This window comes from Coenobita brevimanus, chromosome 60 (genome assembly GCF_032717465.1).
Source record: "Coenobita brevimanus isolate Jiangsu-jjx chromosome 60, ASM3271746v2, whole genome shotgun sequence".
NCBI classification, from domain to species: Eukaryota; Metazoa; Arthropoda; class Malacostraca; order Decapoda; family Coenobitidae; genus Coenobita; species Coenobita brevimanus.
Genome location: NC_137013.1, coordinates 29,175,859 through 29,196,285, shown reverse-complemented (window position 1 = coordinate 29,196,285; position 20,427 = coordinate 29,175,859). Strand labels below are relative to the sequence as shown.

General features: G+C 43.2%; 1 protein-coding gene across 1 annotated transcript in view; it reads left to right on the top strand.

The window, feature by feature from the left end:
* The window catches only part of LOC145403344 (uncharacterized), a 140,337-nt gene that overhangs the window by 68,154 nt on the left and 51,756 nt on the right, over nt 1-20,427 (top strand). Inside the window, exon 7 of the mRNA XM_080275134.1 lies at nt 18,238-18,438. Coding sequence (XP_080131260.1) covers nt 18,238-18,438 — 201 coding nt within the window. The remainder of the gene's footprint in view (nt 1-18,237; nt 18,439-20,427) is intronic.

The window sequence follows — 20,427 nt, the reverse complement described above, 5'->3', positions numbered from 1 at the left end:
CCGCCACTTTGAATCTGGCTCGTTGCCAGTCACCTGCCTTCGTGACTGACTCGCATTGTCCAGCCTGACATTCATGGTAATGGAGGGAAGTCCATTTTTGCCCTGGAATCATACAGCTGATTCACATGTTGGGAAGTTCGATTCTCAGATTTCGCATTCGATAAAATAAGCATTTTCTGGGTTTACCTTGCATTGTAGGTGATTCACACTGTGTGAGTTTGCATTGTGTGGGGGTGCACTGTACACATTGGATTGAAGGGACTGAGAGAGAACCTTTATAGTTATGGGAGTAGAAATAATTTCCATTAACTCCTCCAGTGTGTTGATGCTGCTTTATATATTCAGCTTTGAAGAGACGTTGTTGTGAAGTAAGTGACCACTTCAGTATGATGATGTCCCTTGTTTTATTCTAGCATTCTCCAAACAAATGTATTCAGTTTGGGAATGAACTAGACTGAAGGGAGTCAGTACCAGTCTTCATCATCCCTTCATGACTAGTGATTTCCCTGAAGGTTACTAAAACAATCTGACAGTCTCAAGAAAATTGGAAAGAATGATGGTGTGAAGACTGATTTCCTATTGTTTTTATATCAGTCTCACTTAGTAGTTTATGTGTTGTTTGTTTCCATAATACACACCCTGTGTGTGTATATATATATATATATATATATATATATATATATATATATATATATTTATATATATATATATATATATATATATATATATATATATATATATATATATGTTTTTTTGTTTTTGTTTTTAAAGGCTCCAACATGCTTGCATGTGTCGGCCTTGGTCACCTAATGGCGGCTCTCCACGCTGCACGATCCTTTGCAGCCTCCCTGTTCAGTCCCTTAACCCTGAAGTCACACTTAATGACCTCGTACCATGTCTTTCTTGGTCTACCCCTCATAACCCCACCCCCAATATTAACACTTCTCACCTTCCTCACCCAATTATCATCCCCCATCCTCTCCACATGTCCAAACCATCTCAATCTACCTCTCCTCATCACAACACCAATACACTCCAGTCCCATCCTACCTCTCAACTCTTCCATCTTAAACCCAGCCCCTCCAGGTCTTGGACGCAGGGACGCACTGTACATCCACCTAATCATTGTCATTTCTGTACGTCTGAGCCGGCGAATATCTTCCTCCTTCACTGCCCAGGTTTCACTACCATACAGCATTACACTCCTAACACATGCTGCATACAAACACCCCTTAGCATGTAGGGAGAGTCCTCTCAATGTCAGGAGAGGCAAGAGCTCCCTGAACTTCTTCCAACCACTTCTCACCCTAGCCACAGAGCTAGCTCCAGCCCCACCTCCAGCACACAACATGTCTCCCAAATAACAAAACTCTTCTACACACTCAAGAGATTCACCAGCAAGTTCAATCCTTTCACGTCTGACAATCTCCACCTGCTCACCCCAACACGCCGTACACACAAAATCAGCATTATCTCGCAGTCTACCTCTGATACCACTACATCTCTTATGCGCCCATTTATCACACACACCGCACAAGATGGAATTATTTCCCACGCCCTTGTGGCAAACTGCACATGGCCACTCTCCCTCGTCTTTGACAGTACCACCACCAACCATAGATATCATCACTTTTGTTTTATCTGCATTTACCCATAAACCCTTGTGCCCCATACCATCTCTCCACTTCCTAAACCTTTCCTCTGCCTCCCTTTCGTTCTCTGCAATCAACACCAAATCATCAGCATACAACAACTCCCACGGAAGTCCGTTTCTAAAGTCACGTGAAGGGCTTCAAGTACCATGATAAACAACATGGGACTCAAAACTGACCCCTGATGCACACCAACATTCACGGAAAACTCATCACTCAAATTTCCATTCACTCTTACCTGGGTGTGAGCACCCACATACATAGCCATAACCACCCTAACCAGCCACTCCTCCTAGCCAAGCTTTCTCATTGCCCACTTCACCACCTCTCTAGGGACTCTGTCAAAAGTCTTTTCTAAATCAACAAAAACAAAATAAAGATCCCTTCTCCTACCAATATATTTTTCCTGAAGCTGACGAACAATGAATATGGCATCAGTGGTCCCCCTACCTGGCATAAACCCAAACTGCATCTCATCAATATTCACTCTTTCTCCAGTCATACCTTCTAAAACTCTCTCCATTACCTTCATTATATGATCTAAAAGATTTACACCTCTATAATTTCCTCTTTCCAGGGCATCACCCTTCCCTTTACACACATTTACAATTACATTCTTCACCCAATCATCTGGGACAACACACTCATAAATAATCCTGTTTATCAGGTCAGTGACTAAACTCACCCCTATATCGCCTGAGGCCTTCAACATTTTGACAGTCAACCCAGACACACCTGCTGCCTTCCCCACCCTCATCCTGCCTATTGCCTCACTCACAGTAGCAGTAGCAGTCAAAGGCCAAGGGCCAGACACTGGATCTGCTGGCTCCAAACCTTCCCTGTCACAGTCAAACTCCTCATTCAACAACCGGTTATAATGCTCTCTCCATGCATCTTTAATATCCTCACTGTTCACCACTACCTTTCCTTCATCATTCTTCACACACTGCTCACCTATAATATCTCGATTATTCCTCTTCACATGACCTGCCCCCCTAAATATCATATTTTTCCTTTCCCCATAATTTAGGTTATCAAGTAAAAGTCTCTGTGACTCAGACTTTGACCTGTATAACTCTCTTCTAGCCCTACGCTTGGCAGCCAAATATTCCTCTTTGCTACCACCCTTCTTCCATTCCCGGAAAAACCCTCTTTTCTCCTTAACTGCAGCTTCTACATCCTCATCCCACCACCAAGTTACTTTATGTCTTGGTGGTCCCCTTGTCCGACCGCATGTTGCATCAGTAACTCTCAAGAAATTGTTCTTGAGGGCTCTGTACTGTTCATTAACGCCTCTGTCTACAGCTTCCTGTTCAGCCACCACTCTCCTCAACTCGCTATAGAAGGCATCCCTTACTACTTGGTTTTTCAGCTTCCATACTTTCCTCTTAGGTACATAAGTCCTCTTTTTCATCATTTGTACTTTAAGCACCATATCACAAATCAATAGTTTGTGCTGCTGCACACACTCCTCACTTCCTATAACTTTAACATCCCTCACTAACCTCCTATCGGCCCTCCTAACCAGAAAATAATCTATTTGACTGCTATTTCCCCCAGACTCGTATGTAATTAACCTACTGTCTCTTTTCCTAAAATGTGTGTTGCACACAATCATGTCCGTTGCCTCCCCGAACTCGAGTATCCTTTTCCCTTCTGCATTCCTTATACCATACGCACATCCCCCATGCACTCCTTCATAACCTTGTGCTGCTTCACCTACATGACCAATTAAGTCCCCTCCCAAAATCACTATCTCATCATCCCACATACCACCCACTACACTTATTAAATCATCCCAAAATCTATCTTTCTCTGCTTCATCCAATCCTGCCTGTGGAGCATATGCCGATATAATTGCAGCTATCTTTTACCCAACAGAATTTTCACTACCAATATCCTATCGCTTACTCTCAAAACATTCATAACATATTCCACCCATTTCTTCGCTACCATCACACCAACACCTCCATATCCGTCTGTCCCCCCCTACCAAAACAACTTATAGCAACAGTCCTTCCCAACAATCTTTCTGGCTGATCCACCCCTGTACCGGACTTCCTGCAAACACGCCACATCCACCCACCTCCTACTGAATGCCTCAATGACTTCCCCCGCTCTTCCCCTCAAACTTCCCACATTCCATGAACCCACCCACATCCCCCAGGGTGATTTACTGTCCTCAGGCTTGCTTTGAAACTTATTTTGTTTTGTCATCTTCAGTATTAACCCGCGGCGTCCCGTCGACGTGAATTAATGTCCACACGTTTTGTCACTGCCAATCCTGTCGACGTACATAAACGCGAATCAATTGCAAGGTCCCTAATTTGCACAATTTTCAATTTTCGCGAGTGATTTTTGGCACGTATACACGGGACACCTTCCTCTACAAGATGCCAGGCAGGGACAATGCCATACCCAGCATGACCTCCCCTCCCTGCATGCCCTTTTCTCAGCAATTCACCTGTTATCAGTGACCTGGCCAGTAAAGCCATGTCATGCCACAGTACGAAATTCAGGGCCAGAGTGATTTCCCAATCGATGACAATGTGGAGGACAAACATTAGAGAAAGAAACAGTCAGAAATGATGATCAGGTAATGTGGGAAAAAAAGGTCAGGGCCCGTTCTTATAAACACTAAGACTGAGTCATAAGGCGAAAGTCTGTCCTAAATTCATAGGAGCGAGTCATAAGTCCTTATGTTCGACTTAAACTGAGTCATAGTTTAAGACCCCTCCCGAGTGGTTATAGCGCTTCGGACGCGGCTTATGACTCGATCATAACAGTAAAGATGGCCGCCGCACCACAACAACAAAATCGCCAGCGCCAACCAAGACGTTTTCGTGAAAGGAAAGATGTGCTTAACGAGCTAAGTGATGCAGAACTGGTCAAGAGATATCGTTTGGACCGTGCAGGCATAATTTTTGTGACCGATTTGGTGCGGGAGACACTAACAAGACCAACGGCAAGAAACAAGGCTTTAACCCCCTTCAGCACGTGTATGTTCTCAAGATACAACTGTGCCAGCTTATATGTGGCATCGGGGGTCCAATTTTGCTTTCTGGAACGTTTGCTTGTTACACTGTTGGAGTTCTCCATGCTTGGGTGGCGGTGGTGGTGTTTGTTTACAGGGTGGTGTGGAGAGGCAACATGTCCTCGTCCACAACACAAAGTGGTAAATTAATAATTCCTCAAAAATGACATTAATCTGTTTACTTTACCCTGAAAACATTTAAGAAAATATCGTAGTAATTTCTTATTTTTTGTAGCATCTTTTCTCTGTTGTTTTCTTAGATTTTTCTTCATTTTTCGAAACTCTGAAGTGCTACGCAGCGCCAACCGCTAACTCAGCAGCTTGTGACTTCGACCTAACAAAGTCTCGACTTAGTTATGATGAGGTGCTCCTTAAGTCTCACATTTATGACTTTCACCTAACTATGATGTAGTTTTTATAAGTACGGGCCCAGGAATGGTGATGAGTTAGTGAGTGAAACAATGCTTATAATGCCTATATTACCGTTTGAAAACCAATATACTCTCGTACTACATATAAATTTGTACCAAATAAATAAATAAATACCGTTTATGAGTGGTGTGGAATAGTTATCCTCCCATAGAACTTGTTTTCTTTGCAGCCAGCTTGATAGAAAACCCTGTAAGGTAAGGTGGTACTCCTACCTGGATCGAGTATTTTAAACCTCAGGTGAGCGATTTCTCTATGAATTTTCGATTTTTCTCACCAAAAGCGGAGGTTTGAGCCAAAAAAAATTTACTTCAAAAATGGTCGGGATTGGGGGGAGTCAGTGGTGGAAAAGTGGTCGGGATGGGGTGGGTTAATAAAGGGGGACAGACATAGCACAGGTCCCACTCACTGCACAGTCCCAGGTCCAGGCAATGGATCTGGGACCCCTAGTCCACCAACTTACCAGTGGCTGTGGTAGTGGCCTCAGGGCACCCTGGCAGGACAGGTGCAGGGACACCTTCCAAGCGCGCCTTGGCACTGCAACTATCCCGCCATTATACACCCACTGATAGGGCAGCCTCCTGGGGCGCTCCTTCCAGGTTCGGGCCCCTCTCTATTGGGCGGAAGCATCAGCCTGTGAACCGCAATGCCCTGTACCCTCTAGCACAGGCCCGAGCCCCATCTCGCCCTGGACCCACGATCTATGCCGGTGGAACCCCCCCCCCCCCAGAAGTCCGCCACTAGGTAGCGGGGGCAAAGTTTTCTGGCAGCATGCCCTTGCTGGCGCCAACCCCTGTATCGTAGTGGGATACGTTGTGTGAAATGTAAAGTGCATGTGGTGTAGTGCATAGATAGTTAGAGGAAATGTTTGGGAGAGTATGCTGGTCTACTCTCCATGTTACTGTCACACTGAAAAGGTCAGCAAAGGGGGATGGTTAGATAGCTAGTGAAACAGGAGCTCCAGCTCTTCCGATCACCAGCATTCCCATTTCCCTCGGGAGTACTACCCTGTTCGGCCCGTGCTACGGCCTTCTCGCACTGTATATATATATATATATCCTGTATATATGTATATATATATATATATATATATATATATATATATATATATATATATATATATATATATATATATATATATATATATATATATATGTGTGTGTGTATATATACATAAATAAAATAGGGTAGGTGGAGGCGCTTACCATCCATTCACCCGATGTAGTGCTGCTCTCGGGTGTCTGCCGTTTCCACTTCTCCATCCATCTTTCCTTCCATCCTCTTCTGTCTTTTTTCCTTCATTCCTTCCTTGTCCTTCTGCCTACGGGTGACTTTGCTCTCCATCTTCTGTCTTTCTTTTTTTCATTCTTCCCTCTTCCTTCTGCTGGTGGGTGACTCTACACTGAGTGACAAGCCAAATGGTTTCCAGTACACCAGGTAACCATTTACTACACTGGGTGGTAACAATATAACCAAATTTTGGTGCCTGGTGGTTTAGTGGGTAATTATGGTGCTCCAGTCGGATTGGGCCTGTGTAAGTTTATATCCAAGGGGTGGTTGGGGTTTATTGCTCACGTAATGCCACTCAGTGATGAGTGAGGCGGGTCATTCTCATCTTAAATGTAAAGACCAACTTGCCTAGCCCCAGGCTTCTACGCTTCTCATGGGGCAATGTAGGATTGGATGATGGATGAATGAATGAATGAATATAATTTTTTCTACTTCCATGCTCACTTCCCTATTTCCTGTCACTGCTTTCAGAGAACCAGCAATGTTTCTTCCCTGTTGTACCCTTTCATGGATTTCATCCTCTAAACTTCTACCTTTACTCATCACACTACCCAAGTACTTAAATGCACTCACGTTTTCCATTTCCAACCCCACTGTGCTTTCAGTGACTTCATTTCTGTCAAAAACCACAACTTATGCTCTTCCCTGCATTCACCTTTAGATTCTGTTTCTTACACATTCCCCCAAACTCATTCACCAAGCCTTGCAGTTCTTCATCATCACTGAACAATTCAGTGTCATCTGCAAACAACTGAACAGAAAGTTTCCAGATCCTGCTCTCTCTCATTAAGGCTTCTCCAACATCCCTGCCCTACCTTATATCTCTTATAACCCTATCCTTATACTGGCTCAACAACCATGGAGGTGACATATCCCTATTTCATTCTAACATTCAGATACAAAAATTCACTCATTTCACCATCCACGTGCACTGCAGCCTTAGCGCCCTCATACATACTCTTCACGGGATTCAACAGCGTCCCATTTACTCCATATAATCTTAATATTTTCCACATTCCTTGTCTGTCCACTCTGTCATGTGCTTTCACAAAATCCATGATGGCCTCATACAACTTCTTTCCCTTCTCTGTAAACTTTTCCACTGAAGGCGTTAGGATGAGTATCTGATCTACACAACTACACAGCATCATTAAATCTCCCTGTTCTTCTCCAACCAATTTCTCTGTTATTTCCCTAACTCAATACGTGTCCTACTGTATACTTTTCCTATTACACTAAGAAGACCAGTTCCCCCTTGATTACCACACACTTCTATTTCCCCTTTTCCTTTTTACAGGGAAGTAAGTACTGTATACCTGACTTCTAATCCTCCAGGACTCTGCCTTCCTCCCAAGCCAATCTGCTTACATTCCATATCCATTCTACAACAGTTGCTCCACTGTGGGTCAGCATGTCACCACACACTCCATCAATTCCTGGGGCTTTCCCCATTTTGACTTTCTTCATTACTTCCACTACTTCCATCCTACTGATTTCTTCCTCCCTTCTCATCTCCCTCCTTCTGCTTGCCATTTTCTATTCACTTATACTCTCATTACTTTTCTTCTCTGTGTTTAACAGTTTCTGAAATTCTTCTCTGCATCTGCTCACATCTTCTTCCTGCTCCGCTATCAATCAGCCATTTTTATCTTCCCCTACTACCATCTTTATCATGCTGTCTTACTGTTTACCTCCTTCCAGAACATTTTCTTACATTCCCCCCACTTTACACTTAAATTCCTTCCAAATTCCTCATCCACTCTCTTCCTACTCTCTCTCAGTAATCTTTTTCACCTCTCTTTTTCTCTCTACATATAACGTCTATTCTGCCTCTCAGCTTCTTCCATGCCTCTGCTTCCCATTCACTCACTATATATATGCTTCCTTTTATGTCACAGCCTGTCCCATCTCTTCATTTCACCGTGCTTTTCCTTGCACCCTCTTCTGTCTTCTCAATCCATACACCACCTCACATGCTGCACAGATTTCTTCTGTGAATATGTGAAGCTTGGACCTTGTTGGAGGGACAGAAGTCAAGAGTGAGAGCAGTGGAAATGAGTTAGTTGAGAGGGGCATGTGGAGTCGCATGGAGAGACAGACTGACAAGTGAGGAAGTGAAGGAGCGTTGTGGTGTGGATGTGGATGTGATAGGGAGCGTTTGGAGATGCACCTTGAGGTGGTTTGGCCATGTGGAGAGGATGGAGTGTGAGAGACTGACAAAGAGAGTGTATGTGAGTGGGGTGGAGGGGGGGAGAGGGAGGGGGCGGCCAAGGATGAGACGGAGGGATGGGGTGGAGAAGTATATGAGGGAAGGGGATGTGAGCTGGGAGCAAGGCAGTGCAATGGTGGGGGACAGGGCAACATGGAGGTGATTTGTTTGTGGCCACCCCTTACAGGATTGAGGCATCTGGCAGTAGATAAATAGATAGACCTTCCACCACCCCCATCAGCTCCAATTCATATTTGTCCAGTTGCTCCCCCACTTCTCTCCTACATTCTGCACCTTCCACATCCCCCATCAGCTCCAAATCATATTTGTCCAGTCGCTCCCTCACATCTCTCTTACATTCTGCCTTTTTTAATCCTTTTGCAACCATTTCACCCTCCTTGTATGGTCTACTTCCTCCTGCCCTTCTCCTCTGTTTATTCATGGATTTGGAGAAAGCATATGACAGGGTGGATAGACAAGGATTGTGGAAAATATTAAGAATATATGGAGTAGATGGAAAGTTGTTGAATGCTGTGAAGAGTATGTATGATAGTGCTAAGGCTGCAGTGTGTGTGGATAGTGAACTGAGTGAGTTTCTCTATTTGAAGGTTGGGTTGAAACAGGGATGTGTCATGTTTCCATGGTTAATCTGTATATGGATGGGGTTATAGGTAAGATGCAAGTTAGGGCAGTGGATGTTTGAGCGGCCCTAATGAGTGAGGGCAGTGTTTGGAAACTCCCTGTAGTGCTGTTTGCAGATGATACTGTGTTGTTAAGTGAAGATGAAGGGGAGCTGCAAGGTTTGGTGGATGAGTTTTGGAGAGTACGTAAGAAATGGAATTTAAAGGTGAATGTCGGGAAGGGTAAAGTTATGGTCTTCGAGAGAGGTGAAGTCAGTGAATGTACAGCGAGGTTGGATGATGAGGAAATGGAAAATGTGAGTATGTTTAAGTACTTGGGTAGTGTGATGAGTAAGGATGGAAGTTTGGAGGGTGAAATGCATGAAAGGGTACAACCAGGAAGAAAGGTTGTTGGTTCCTTGAAGGCAGTGATAAACAGGGAAGTGAGCATGGAAGTGAAAAAGCTACTACATGACAGCATTGTGATACCAACCCTAACATATGGAAGTGAAGCTTAGGCGTTGTTGGAAGGACACAAGTCAAGAGTGAGAACAGTGGAAATGAGTTATTGAGAGGAGCCTGTGGAGTCACATGGAGAGACAGACTGACAAATGAGGAAGTGAAGGAGCGTTTTGGTGTGGATGTGGATGTGATAGGAAGCATTAGGAGAAACACACTGAGGTGGTTTGGCCATGTGGTGAGGATGAAGAGTGAGAGACTGATGAGGAGAGTGTATGTGAGTGAGGTGGAGGGGGAGAGAGGGAGAGGAAAGCCAAGGATGAGGTGGAGGGATGGAGTGGAGAGGTATATGAGAGAGTGGGGTGTGAATTGGGAGTAGGACAGTGAAATTGCGTGGGACTGGGTGACGTGGAGGTGATTTGTTTGTGGCGACCCAATATGGGATTAAAGTGTCTGGTATTAGATAGATAGATCCAGCACAATCCTGGATCACCTTTAAACATATGTGGGGTTTCATTCTCTCGGGATTTATCTTGGAAAGAACATATTACCTCTCTTGTAAAATCTGCTTCCAAGAGATTGGTTGTGCTAAGCCAACTCCGTACCCTCTTTATCCCTGCACAGTTGTTGACTTTATGCACGGGTTTTATTCGCTCCTGTGTAGAGTACAGCTCTTATGTGTGGGGAGGCTCCCCACAGCCATCTCATCTCAACAGGGTGAAGGCAAAGGCTTTTCATCTCATTAACTCTCATCTTATTGGCTCCCTTCAACCTGTGTCTCATTGCACTGTTGCTTCTTTATCTCTTTTCTGTCGCTCCTTACAATGGTCACCACTCCTCTGAACTGTCTACTTGCATCACTACTCCACTATGGCAGGCACATAGCACTCAGTTAGCAACAAACTCTCATCCCTTTTCTGTCCAACTCTAATGCAAGAGTTAACTGCTACTGCCAGTCCTTCATGTTTGCAACAGGTCAACTCTGGAACTGTCTCCCCGTGTTAATTCTGCTGCCTGTGATCTCCAGTTTTTCAAACGCAGTGTGTCCAGGCATCTCGAAATGAATGGATCTTGAATTGGGCTTGCTGTTATTGTGTTTTGTTTTTTCCTGGAGGGAGCAAATTGCAGGACCCTGGCCTTTGGTTCCTTCTTCCATGCATTAAAAAAAAAAAAAAAAAAAAAAAAAAAAAAAAAAAAGAAAGAATACAGTCCAGCGTTATCATTATTGTAGAGGCCTAATTATCCAAGATCCGTTCCTGTTTAGCTTTGGTGATTCAAGAAGTTGTTTAGAAGTCATTTATGTATATATATATATATATATATATATATATATATATATATATATATATATATATATATATATATATATATATATATAAGTAATCCCTCTACTTTCCGGACGCCCACTTTCCGTACATCCCCACTTACCGGACATTGTGGGCCTGAACCATCGGAACTGAAAAATGGCCAAAAAAAGAAAAAAATCCCCCCAAAATCGGAGAGAGGGGGGTGTGAGTTGGGAGCAGGGCAGTGAAATGGCGGGGGACAGGGCGACTTGGAGGCGATTTGTTTGTGGCCACCTCAAACGGGATTGAGGCATCTGGCAATAGATAGAATTTGAAATTGCCGCGCGGTGGCAAACAGCTGCTTACACCATCGCCCCTTCACCCCTTCCCTGTCAGGATTGCCATTTGTTATTTTTCATTACCAAATGTGGGCCAATTTGGTAATGAAAAATTCGTTTGGTAATGAATCAGAATAATGCATTACCAAACAGATTTTTCACATGTATGAGGATACACGGGATGGAGATGGTGGATTGTTTGCTCTCTCAGATTAATCTGCTACCCTACATAGCATGAAAATAATCAACATGCTGTTAATTATAAGGAGAGTGATTACATGTATATCCACTTGTATATATAGTTAGTGAAGAATAAATGCTAGCTTCACGAATTTAGTAATGAAAAGTTAAATTTGGTAATGAAAGTTGAGGAGATTGGTAATGTGGCTGTTGTGATCTGGCAACTCTGTTTCTCCGATATCAACAGTTACACCCAAACTTCGATTGTGAATAGATTCTTATCGCACTGGAAGCCACACGTGCTCGTTTTTTGTGAATAAACAGTGAATATACTGCAATACCTCGCCTCTAGACCACATGGGAATTTACAGTGTTGTGCAGTGTTAAGAAATTTGAACTTAGAGTGCAAAGGATCAACTGTGGAGTGCAAATTGGCAGTTTATCTGGCGGTTAGAACTGCAGTGGTGCAGTTAAGACCAATGTGCAGTGTTAAACAATTATCATTCACGGTGCAGAGAATTAAGTGCAGTACAACACTGGATTACTGTACGTGCTTCAAGAGCATTTTCACCACTGCCAAAACCTTAGAAAGGCAGCCACAAATGTGATGTAAGTACCCTGACTGAGGTACAGTCACTTCTGATTCCTCATTCTTTGGTTCCTTTTCATTTATTTCATGCTTTATGTTCATTATTGGTGTGAATAGGGTTTTAAATAGGTTTAAATAGGTGCTATGGATGTCCGGTAGGGAATTATTTAGGTGGCTTTCAAAGTTAGGCTGGGTTAGGGTCTATAAGTACCAGTCCAGGAGGCTGGTGCCCACTATCCGGACAGGACCACTTTCCGGACGTGCCTTTGGTTCTATTACTTCGGATAGTGGAGGGATTACTATATATATATATATATATATATATATATGTGTGTGTGTGTGTGTGTGTGTATTATTAACCCTTTCAGGTCTCAAATAGGTCCCAAGGTCACGTTTGAGAGACTCATTAAAAAAAAAAGAAGTCTATCTATCTATCTATTGCCTGACGCCTCAATCCCGTTTGGGGTGGCCACAAACAAATCGCCTCCAAGTCGCCCTGTCCCCCGCCATTTCACTGCCCTGCTCCCAACTCACACCCCCCTCTCTCATATACCTCTCCACCCCATCCCTCCATCTCATCCTCGGTCTCCCCCTCCCTCTTCCACCCTCCACCTCACTCACATACACTCTCTTTGTCAGTCTTTCACCCTCCATCCTCTCCACATGGCCAAACCACCTCAGTGTGTTCCTCACAACGCTTCCTATCACATCCACATCCACACCACAACGTTCCTTTATATCCTCATTCGTCAGCCTGTCTCTCCACGTGACTCCACAGGCTCCTCTTAAATAACTCATTTCCACTGCTCTCACTCTTGACTTGTGTCCTTCCAACAATGTCCAAGCTTCACTTCCGTACGTTAGAGTTGGTATCATAATACTGTCATGTAGTAACTTTTTTACTTCCATGCTCACTTCCCTGTTTCCTATCACTGCTTTCAAGGAACCAGCAACCTTTCTTCCCTGCTGTACCCTTTCAAGCACTTCACCCTCCAAACCTCCATCCTTACTCATCACACTACCCAAATACTTAAACGTACTCACATTTTCCAATTCCTCACCATCCAACCTCGCTGTACATTCACTGACTTCACCTCTCTCAAAGACCATCACTTTACTCTTCCCTACATTCACCTTTAGGTTCCGTTTCTTACACACTCTCTCAAACTCATCCACCAAGCCTTGCAGCTCCCCTTCGTCTTCACTCAACAACACAGTATCATCTGCAAACAACAGTACAGGGAGTTTCCAAACACTGTCCTCTCTCACCAGGGCCACTCCAACATCCACTACCCTACCTTGTACCTCTTTTATTACCCCATCCATGTACAGATTGAACAACCATGGAGACATGACACATCCCTGTTTCAAACCAACTTTCAAAGAGAAAAATTCACTTAGTTCACCATCCACACGCACTGCAGCCTTCGCACCATCGTACATACTCTTCACAGCATTCAACAACTTCCCATCTACTCCATATATTCTTAACACTTTCCACAATCCTTGTCTATCCACCCTGTCATATGCTTTCTCCAAATCCATGAAAGCCGCATACAACTTCTTTCCCTTCTCTAAAAACTTTTCCACTAAAGATCTAAGAATGAATATCTGATCTACACAACCTCTTCCCTTCCTAAAGCCTCCCTGTTCTTCTCCAACTAATTTCTCTGTTCTTTCTCTTACTCTGTCTATAAGTATCCTACCATACACTTTTCCTATTATACTAAGAAGACAAATGCCCCTATGGTTACCACACACTTCTTTTTCCCCTTTTCCTTTGTACAAGGGAATAATTATACCTGACTTCCAATCCTCCGGGACTCTACCTTCCTCCCAGGCCAATCTGCACATCTTCCACATCCATTCTACTACTATCTCTCCCCCATGCTTCAGCATTTCACCACACACTCCATCAATTCCTGGGGCTTTCCCGATTTAACTTTCTTCATTGCTTCCACAACTTCTATCCTACTAATTTCTTCCTGTCTTCTCACCTCCCTCCTTCTCCCAGCCATTCCCCAGCCACTTATACTCGCATTACTTCCATCCTCTACGTTCAACAATTCCTTAAAGTGTTCTCTCCATCTGCTCACTTTTTCTCCCTTCTCCACTAGTAATCTACCATTTTTATCTTTCACTCCCCTGCTAACTTCATTTCCACCCTGTCTTACTCTTTTCACTTCTCTCCAGAACATTTTCTTACAGTCCCTCCACTTTACACTCAAATTCCTTCCAAATTCCTCATCCACTCTCTTCTTACTCTCTCTTACTAATATCTTCACCTCTCTCTTCCTTTCCACATATAACTCTCTCTTCCGCCTCTCAACTTCTTCCACGCCCCTATTTCTCAACCATTCATTGTATGCTTTCTTCTTTTGTGCCACAGCCTGTTTCACCTCTTCTGTCCACCACGCTGTTCCTTGCACCCCCCTCCGTCTTCTCTTCCTTCCACACACCACATCACATGCTGCACATATTTCTTCTGTAAATATCTTACACACACCTTCCACGTCTCCCATCTGCTCCAGTTCATATTTGCCCAATCGTTCCTCCACTTCTCTCTTATACTCTGCCTTTTTCTCATCCTCTTGTAACCTTTCCACTCTCCTTGCAACTACTCCTTCCTCTCGTCTTTCCCTTCTTCTATTCCTCCATTCTAATTGGACATTGATTCTGGCCACCACCAAGTAGTGGTCAGAAAGTCCACTCCCCCAACCTCTATACACTCTTGCATCCTTTACACATCTTCGCATCCTTTCATCCACACACACATAATCAATCATTGCCTTCCTTTCACTCAGTTCACCACCCACCCTTCTCATCACTCGCCATGTATACCTGGTTTGCAAATAAAGAAAAAAATATCATTCATGCACCAGGAAGTAATACACATCTGCCTAAAAAAATATTAAGAGCTCTACTCACATTACAAGTGCTGCAAAAATGATGGGAAGTTGCATAGCAAGTGGTGTGTGGTAACATGGTGAGTATTGCCGTCTCAGTGGGTAGGTGATTTCTTAGTGCATAGGTGACATGATTGCTTTGTTTGTTTCCATGTTTTTCCATAAAAAACAGTGCACTAATGTATGTACATTGTATCTGACGTGATTTGTGAATGATTCTTGAGATGTTTTCTTTACAAAAAATAAACTAAACAGTTATAAGATCCAGTTAAACTATCACATACTTTCTAGTTACTACTGACTAATTTATTTTACTTTGCTCTTATTTTGCTTAGTTCTGTCCAAGGCTGTGGGGGTGAGGCCATGGGGGTAAGCCTACGTACTTGCCTTTTGTATGTATGTATGTTTATTTTATTGTTGCTAACTGTATCATCCTGTGTACTTACAGGCAGCAGTAGAGACAGTGATCAAATATTTATTATTTCTCAACATTGACGATGTTATAAGTATAACCAGGAAATACGAGAAACTCTATCTATCTATCTATTGCCAGACGCCTCAATCCCGTTTGGGGTGGAAACTCATGAAATATAAATCAGAAAAAGTAAGGAGGCACTAACAATCATTTGTCAATGAAAAAGGCAACTCTCGCTGCACTTGTATGTCCGCCTGGTAACAAATAAATGCATGATACGAAGTACATGTATAAATGGCTACAGAAACAACCTTAGAAACCTAAAATCATAAGTCTAATTATTTTCCTTCAATCAGACACTCTAACACCCAGGAAATAAATAAATATTGAGACATACAACGTGAAATCTCTTGCTTGCCTGTGGCGCGGCAGCTATTTGCGTAGGCGGGAGGCAGGGGGTGGGGGATTGGAGGGAGAGTGGAGGGTGGAAGGTAGGGGGGTGAGGGATCGGTGGGAAGTAGGAGGGTGGAGGAAGTAGGGGGTGGGGAATTGGAGGGAGAGTCAAGGGTGGAAGGGTGGGAGGTAGAGGGGTGGGGAATTAGTGGGAGATAGGGGGGTGGAGGAAGGGGGGTTATGAAAGGGAGGAGGGATGTGAGAGCTATGTATCCTCCAGAGCAGTAAAAATACATTGCAAACAATATTCTTTTGCTAAATGAACTGTCTGATACCAAAACAGTAAAAAATATTGCCAGATCAACATAAATAATAAAACCAATAATAAAACCAATATGTGCAATCCAACCCCCCACCATGATTAGCTCTTCCCAGACTATTTAAAATATTGTGATCTGCACATGCCTGGTAGAAGGAGAGGGCTCTGGGGAGCGGCTCGTATCCTTATTTCATTCACCAGCCTCACGCAGCAGTTTTCATTCATGCCCAAACATGCTGCCATGGGAGTGGCTAGGAGACCCCTACCAAGAAAGTCACTATAGTGGCCAGGAGACCTGAAAGGGTTAAACTAGTAGTGTAGATGGTAAGCTGAGGTGCCATCAAGCGGTTTTATGATGGTAGTGAAGCATGTGTAAGGGTAAGTGGGCATCTAAGTGATTGGTTCACGAGCAGTGTGGGTGTGTGACAAGATTGTGTGATGTCCCCATGGTTGTTCAGTGTATATATGGTTGGGGTGTTGAGAAGTAAAACCATGCGAATGGAGAGAGGGATGGCATTGGTAATGAATGGTGATGGATGTAACATCTCAAATTTGTTGTTTGCTGATGATGCGGTGCTGCTTGCAAATACCGGACAAGAGCTGAGTAGACTAGTGCAGAGTTTGCAGATATCCATGAGCATTGTGCTTTGAGAGTAAATATAGAAAATAGTAAAGTGATGGTTATTGAGAGAGAAGTTGACTCCCAGTGTGATGTTACAGTGAATGGAAAGAGACTGGAATTGGTAAGTGAGTTCAAATACCTGGGTACAGTGATAGAAAAGAGAGGAATATGTGCAAAAGAAGTGGAAAGTAGAATGACACAGCTAAAGAAAGTAGCTGGTGCTATGAAGGCCTTGTTAAAAAAACAGAGGCTTGAGTGTTTCAGCTGTGTGAGGCTTACGTGAAGGAGTGTTAGTGCCATCTTTAACATTCGGATGTGAAACTATGGTGTGGCATGAAAATGAAAAGTCAGGAGTAAAAGCAGTGGAGATGGGACTGCTGAGGAATGTATGTGGAGTACAGAGAGTGGACTGGATATGGAATAATGTGATTCATGAAAGATAAACAGTGAGGAAGTCTGTTGACACCAGAATCGAAGAGAGTGTACTGGGATGGTATGATCATGTGGAGAGAATGGCTGACAATAAAGTGGTGAAAAGGGTATATCTGGGTGAATTTGAAGGAGGGAGGAGGCAAGATAGGCCAAGAAGAAGGTGGGAGGATATGGTGGATAAGTGTGTGAGGAAGAGAGGTGTGGAAGTCAGTGAGGCTAAGGGACTGACAAGAGACCGAGCTGGCTGGACAAATTTTGTGTGGAGAAATGCATAACCAGGGATTTGGCACCCTTTTTCAATGTGACAGGGTTTGTATTGAATCTGTCAGATTGGTATATGTGAAGCTACAGAACATGGTGAAATTTTTTTGGTCAGTTTGATGGAGCCAGAAGTCCTTGGGCTTGAATAATGAGTGAATGGAAGCATGGCCCATTGAGCTGGGCAAACTTAGGCTGTCTGGACATGGCTACTCCTCGCCCTGCCCTAGGGTGGGAAAGGAGGTCCAGATGATGATGATGATGATGATGATTAAGCTAGTATTGTACAAGTGTTCATTTCTCTCTTTTAAGAAAAATTAAGAAAGACAATTTGTCAACGTTGTGGATGAATAAACTTTATTGATGAATGGGTAGAGCAGTGTACATAGATGGTATGAATCACATTGAAAAAATAAGTGACGTGTGATTGTTGTTGTTGATTAACCCCAGTCTGCCTAGCCAAGCAGACCCATCAACCACAGGCAATTGACTGCCTCTGTAGTGCCATTCCATGCAGTAAACCTGTTCCCTTGTGGTTGACAGCTTCTCACCATGGTGAGGTACGGGGAAAAGTGTGAAGGTTTGGTTCCATGTGGATGCTGCATTTACATCTCCACCCAGTTAACAGGGGCACCATAGTAGACTGTACCTCACCTTGTGCTCTGGCTGTATATTTACTGCCCAGCATTGTACATTTTTTCCTGAGTTACAGCTCCAAAACCATCCATCAATAATATTTACATGATTTACATTCATCTTCGAAATATTTCACACAGAAAAATGATATGTAAGTTTGGCTTACTCAGGTGTGTTGCTGTATGGTCCACGAGGATGTGGAAAGACCCGCCTGGTAGCATCCCTGGCAGCCAACAGAGGGTGCACCTTCCTCTCAGCCAACGCCTCCCACCTCTTGTCTCCGTATGTTGGGGAATCTGAGAAACGTATTGCAGCACTCTTCCATGCAGCCCGCCTTGCCCAGCCCACTGTACTCTTCATTGATGAAATTGGTAGGTTGGGAAAGAGCTAGGATGTTCTGTGTAATACATGTTCTGGTATTGATATATCCAGGAATTTCATTTAAACTACCACTGCACTTTTGTTCACTTGAGAGAAATTTAACCAGTCACAGAGGTAATCCCTTTGGCCTAAGGATATCATTTTTATTTTAGACTTGCTGCTTCCAAGCAGTTTTGGCTATGCAACTTAGACTTTTGGACTTGGGGTCAGGTATGTCCTTCCTCAACCCTTTCACTTCCAAGGAACTTTTGTTGTTGGGGAGTATAAGAAATCCATTCCCTCTGTCTTCTATGCTACCTGACTCATACAGTCCACTGTTCTCTTCATTAATGAGACTGTTAAGTTAGGAGAGAGCTAAGATGCTTTGTTTAACCCATTCAGCGCGAGTTGGAGGGATTTGTTTTTCAAGGAAATCTTTAAAATGTTGCACCTTCCCCACCTAACACTACGTTTCACAAACGTACAGTAATTCCTGGATTATCCGACATCATAGAGGCAAAGGCATATCTGGATAGGAGCAATGTCCAGATAAGGACCAATGCTCTCTACTGTACCCATAGCCTATATATACCCAACCTATTTGTACAGTACCCCTCCCAATTTTGGCAGTGTTCAGCATCTTTCAGTTGTTTTTAGACATTGTAACACACATTGGAATTTGCATTACATGTATAATCCTAAACACTAAGAAAATAGTGCATAAACAAAAACCAAAAAAGCCCTACCAATATGTACAGTAGAGTACCTCTCCTATTTTTGGCAGTGTTCTGCGGTCTCCCAGCTGTTTTTTGACATCAAAACACATTGCAATGTAATCCTAAACATTAAGAAAACACTGCACACACACACACAAAAAAAAAAAGTTTATGCACAGTATCCCTCCTAATTTTGGGAGTGTTCTTCGGTCATTCTGCCATATACAGACATCAAAACACATATTGGAATATCCAGAATAATGCTAAACACTGAGGAAACAATGCATTATAAAAAAAAAAAAAAAAAAAAAAAAAAAAAAAAATCCTACCTATGTGTACAGTACCCCTTCTAATTTTGACAGTGTTCTCTGGTCTTTCAGATTTATTTAGACATCATAACACACATGGGAATATCCAGTGTAATGCTGGACACTAAGAAAACAATGCATTAAAAAAAAAAAAATCCACAAATACCATATCTATAATGCACAGTACCCCTCATAATTGGGGCAGTCTTCTTTGGTCTTTCAGCCATGTAGACAACAAAGCACAAATGGGAATATCCAATATAACTAAGAAAGCAGTGCATAAACAATAAAAATCCACAAAAAAAAGTCAGTGAAAATGGTTACAAAAACAGTTAAGTTTCTGGGACACCGAGTGATGGCTGCTTCCGAGGGGGGGTGGAGCCTAATATGCCACTGGAAATTGGGTATATTGGTATAAATTGTATACTGTACCATCGTCTTCACTGGTGTTTATACTATAAGGAAAGCTAATAAAAACACACAAGACTGATGAGTAAAAGTACAGATATGCAGTGAGAATAAAGTTGTTCCAGAGTAAAGAATACCTTCAAATAATTTCCTAACATCCTAGTGCAAAATTTTGCCCATGTTGTGCAAGATCTAAGCACATGTCTAGATGCAGAATTTCATGAACTTTCTCGTGGTGTTAGCGGAATTTTGATATGACCGATAGTATTCAAATAAGTCACCAAAAATTCTAAAAACTCACTGGTGGCTGGTTGTCAGCATGGTGATGGAGTAGGACTTAGGAACAGGGAGGGGAGGGAGATAAGCCTAGACCCTGGCTGTGGGGAATGTGGAATGAGATGGAGGAGAGAAGGGGAGGGAAGAGAAGTGAAGCTGGCTGGAGGACTTTCACGATTTGGTGAGGAGGCTGATGGCCTTTTTAGTCAGCTTGTGGGTTGCGGGAGGTGTTACATACTGGCTGTACATTATGAGTGATCCTGGCTGCCGGACGTCTTTGGCCATTCGGTGG